The sequence below is a fragment of the Bidens hawaiensis genome, unplaced genomic scaffold (genome assembly GCF_021521415.1).
Source record: "Bidens hawaiensis isolate Kalapana, Puna unplaced genomic scaffold, B.hawaiensis_p1.1 tig00011466_1, whole genome shotgun sequence".
In the NCBI taxonomy this organism is placed as follows: Eukaryota; Viridiplantae; Streptophyta; class Magnoliopsida; order Asterales; family Asteraceae; genus Bidens; species Bidens hawaiensis.
In genome coordinates this window covers 592,055-596,195 of record NW_027491894.1, presented here as the reverse complement: position 1 = coordinate 596,195, position 4,141 = coordinate 592,055, and the positions used below count along the sequence as shown (strand labels likewise).

The following is a 4,141-nucleotide window of genomic DNA, read 5'->3' as shown; positions in this document are numbered from 1 at the left end:
AATAACGAAAACCACATAGTTTTAAATTACAAAGCACACGTTCACCGTAACTACATCCAACATCATATAATCTTTTACAGAAATACAATATTGACATCATATAATAACTCACAACATTCTTGTCATTCACATGCTGGTTTTGTATCAAAGCTGCTGAGACAGATTGCAAACGCTTGGTAAGCAGAAATCGGGTACCGATAATCCATTGTAAATATATCTTGTCCAATTTTCCCAAACTGTAAAATCACCTTATTCTGCTCTGCATCAGACACATTATCAGATGAACCAACAGAAGCCACTAACTGAAAATTCTTAACCGAAGCAACTGTCACACGCCCTTTGAAATTCAAACACCAACATTGTAACTGCTCATGCCACCTAGGCGATTTGTTCTTGAGGACCAAATGGTTATTTTCTTTCACTGAAAGTGATGATGATGTTAGTGATGTTGATGATGATGAAACTGGGAGGTTTTCTGGTGGAAAAGATTTTGGAGTTGGAGCAGTCCCGCCTTCTCGGATTGATGAAATGGGAATATAATGCAATGAACAGTTCATTCTTCTGGGTCCACGTGTACGCAACACGTTCAGTTCGTAGGAGATTGTGGCAATGTTGTAATTACATGCTGGTAGCCGAGGAGATACTTGTTTTGTGTGAAATCTTCGACTTGAACGACTGTGATTAGCTTGAAATGCTTCATCATTTGGTGGTTGGCTATCATAGATGCTGAATTTGGTGCCAAGAAAATTAGACCTGTTACAAAATAGGATTTTGATTATCAACATTTAACATTTTGAAAACTTGTTATTAAATTTGAAAAATGTCTTCTAAATTTCTAATTAACAGAAATAACAAAAATCCAGCAGTGATAACTTTAAAGATGTATATAAATTGAGTTTTTAGTTGCCACTAGACCTGTGAACCAGTGAAACATTTGTGAACCGTCAGGCAGGAAGTTCGTTAATTTAATAAACAAACAAGCATGAACAGAACTTTTTGTTCATTTAGTTATAAAAAAACGAACATAAACCATGCCTCATTCGTTCATTTATGTTCGTGAATGTTTGTTTATGTTTTTTTGTTTAAATTCAATTGTTTATATATATTCATTGAAATGCTCAGTTACGTTCATTCATCTTTTTTCATTTATGTCTGTTCGTTTACGTTCATGAACTGTTCGTTTATACTATTTAACAAATGTGCATAAACGAGCACGAACAAAAAACCTTGAAATTTTAATTGTCTGTGTTTGATCGTTCGTTCAGTTAAAGTTAAACAAATGGACACGAACATGTCCCGTTCGTGTTCGTTTATACTATTTAACAAATGAGCATAAACGAGCACGAACAAAAAAAACCTTGTACTTTTAATTGTCCACGTTTGACCGTTCGTTCAGTTAAAGTTAAACAAATGGACACGAACATGTCCCGTTCGTGTTCGTTTACAGGCATAGTTTCCAAGACTTGCCTCAGTTTCCCGACATAGGTAGAGCTAGCTCGTGAAAAATCATCCGCCACTAAAGAAATCACGAACTCCGTACTTGTTGCCTTTCGGGTTCTCTTAGCAGCCAATAATAACTTATCACTCTCATCTTCAGCTGCAAAAAGTATCAAATAACTAATAAGATGCAGTTTACGACGTTATGTATGATCATCTAAATACATAATATTCAAGAAAACACTTAAAAGAAATGCATAATTTAGTTAATTACTAACATGGAGTCAGCCCAAAGTACAAACGGAAAGTGGAAGTTGCTCGATCTCTTTTTATGTAGCATTGAATAGGAGCATCACGTGGACCAGGCTATTTCACGAGTTAAAAAGATAACATCAGAATGATCAAAATAGCAACTTTAATATTAATCCCATACTCATAACAATATCATATTCCAAAATCTAACCTGCTTCAATGAGATGGGAAACGTTAACCTTCCACATTCTTCAGGCGTCTTAACAATTTCCTTAGTAACATCTCTCCACGGTTTACAAACCGACGCACAATGCACCACAACAGTTCGCGCCGGCCAAGACGTCTCACTCTCTTCCACCCGACGAATAATATCCAGCAGCAGCTCAGGAGGCAAGTGCGCCCACCGACTCTCAGCCGTATCATCCAACTGCGGTAAATCAGGCACAATATGCGATCGAGTACAGTTCCTCCACTGCTTACCTTCAACACCTCTTCTTCTCGACACACTCCCGATACTATCCGTCATCTCCTTCAGCTCTCGCACAATGCTCTTAAACGACATCTTGATTACAATTCACAGAACCTTAGTCAAAAAACCTAAAAATAATATCATTTCAATGAATTTGAATAAAAATAAAAATAATAATAATAATAATAATAATAATAATATAAGCCAATTTATGATGTTAACAGATAGATCTGAGGTGAATCTTCGCACACATATATAGAAAGCTGACTTTGCATATTGTAAAGTGTGAACTCAATTGCCAAATTTGACCTAATTTCATTCAATAACAATAATAATAATAATATTAATATTTTAACCTAATTCCGTTGAATCAGTCTCCTATAAAACACGTATACACCAAAATTAACGTAACCTGTAGACGTGAATCGAACTGAATTGAAGTAAAATACGAGTAATATATACCTTGTGACTGATGGATGAAATTGGGGATAAATTAGGGTTAGGTTAAACGAGTAGATGAAGATCCGATTGAATTCATGGCTAGATTTGATTGCCGCATCGCCGCCGTGGTCTCCGGCAAAGTGGTGAATCAAGTGGCGGCCATTAAAATGTGATCTGCACAGTGAACGGAGATGATGTTGTTAAGTTGATTGATTATTCGCACAATAATATTATGTATGTATACCCTACCACTACTGTAAATCATTACTTACACTGCGCGTGCTGTGTGTTTGTATATATCCGGTCAAGATATTATTATTCCTTATTTCCGAGTTGGGTCAGGGTGGGTTTGAAGCTTTGAGCGTTTGAAATATGAGGCAATTTAGCTAGGCTTGAATTTGATATGAAGTTAAACGAGTATAAGATAAAGCTAAAGAGCCGATACATGATCCGTGCCGAGATTAGGTCGATTTCGGGCCGGTTACATAAATAAGCCAGCTTAGCTAAGCTCGTTTCAAATCAAGTTTATTAATTAGTTTTATTTGAGTTTTTATCAAACAAGCCACGAGCTTTTTGAATAACCTTAACTGGGTTGCACAGTGTGAGCGGTTGGAAGTCGGTCGATATTCGTTTGATTTGTTATGGTAAAAATTTTGTGATAAAAGTTTTGTTACTGAGTGGGAAAAAGTGAAATTGTAAGGTGAAAGGACAAAAGTTTTGTTATCAAAGTTAAGAGACTAAAAGGTAAATATGTAAAACTAAAGTTGAAGGGTTAAAATGTGTATATATGAAACTTTTGTGGCAAAAGTTTGATGAACTAAAATTTGTAACGAAAGTTGAGGGGACAAATAGTATATATACAAAACTTTGTGACCAATATATAATGGAGCGTGGATGTTCAATTTAGATTCAACCGATTTTAATGGGATTTTTTTAACGGATCCGATAGCTATGATTTTCAAAGAAATTAAACCAAACTAGGCAGGATGGCTATGCTGATCGAATCGGCCAAAACAGTTTGGTTTTGGAACTCTAGGCCGATTTTGTATAAAGTTTACTAAAGAAAAGTGAAAATTTACTACATGATTATTAGACAATCAATATTACTAATTTTATAACTCATCTAAACACACAAACAAATTGTTATACAAATTTATAACTCATTCTATAGTCGTCCTCAAGAATCACTAAAAAATTTGAGACTTACGTAAATATAAATTAGATAGCTTATATATAATGAGAATAAATAATACAACAATAATTGTGATTTTTAAATTAAAAATGGGTTGGTGTTCTTTTATTAAAAATAGGAATATTGGATTTTAATAATCCATATTAAATGGTATTGGCCGATAATAATCCTTATTCGTTTTATCGTCACTGGCGGTCCCAAATTCAAAAAAGTTGGCCCCCAGTGGTCCCCCGTTAAAAATGACTTAACGGCCTTATAGTTTTTTCTGAATTTCAAACCAATTTTTTAGGGTTTTAGATTGTTAGGAGGATACGAGTCGATTGGTGTAAAACTTAACTCGAAACAATAAT

The 4,141-nt window shown here is 34.8% G+C and overlaps 1 protein-coding gene across 1 annotated transcript; it reads right to left on the bottom strand.

Moving 5' to 3' along the window:
- Nucleotides 1–2,825, bottom strand: LOC143538069 (tubby-like F-box protein 5). Its single transcript, XM_077031707.1, has 5 exons — nucleotides 2,621–2,825; nucleotides 1,901–2,286; nucleotides 1,716–1,803; nucleotides 1,468–1,597; nucleotides 1–753 (listed from the first exon to the last, which is right to left on the bottom strand). Exons 2-5 carry the CDS (start codon nucleotides 2,249–2,251, stop codon nucleotides 123–125), a joined length of 1,200 nt encoding a protein of 399 aa, XP_076887822.1. The 5' UTR covers nucleotides 2,252–2,286; nucleotides 2,621–2,825; the 3' UTR covers nucleotides 1–122.
- Between the last annotated feature and the right edge of the window lie 1,316 nt (nucleotides 2,826–4,141).

Coding starts and splice junctions, on each gene's coding strand:
- LOC143538069 (XM_077031707.1), bottom strand. CDS start 2,251: ATGTCGTTTAAGAGCATTGTGCGAGAGCTGAAGGAGATGACGGATAGT. Junction 1,804..1,900: donor TTCCCATCTCATTGAAGCAG/GTTAGATTTTGG, acceptor CTCGTGAAATAG/CCTGGTCCACGTGATGCTCC. Junction 754..1,467: donor ACCTATGTCGGGAAACTGAG/GCAAGTCTTGGA, acceptor ATTTTGTAACAG/GTCTAATTTTCTTGGCACCA.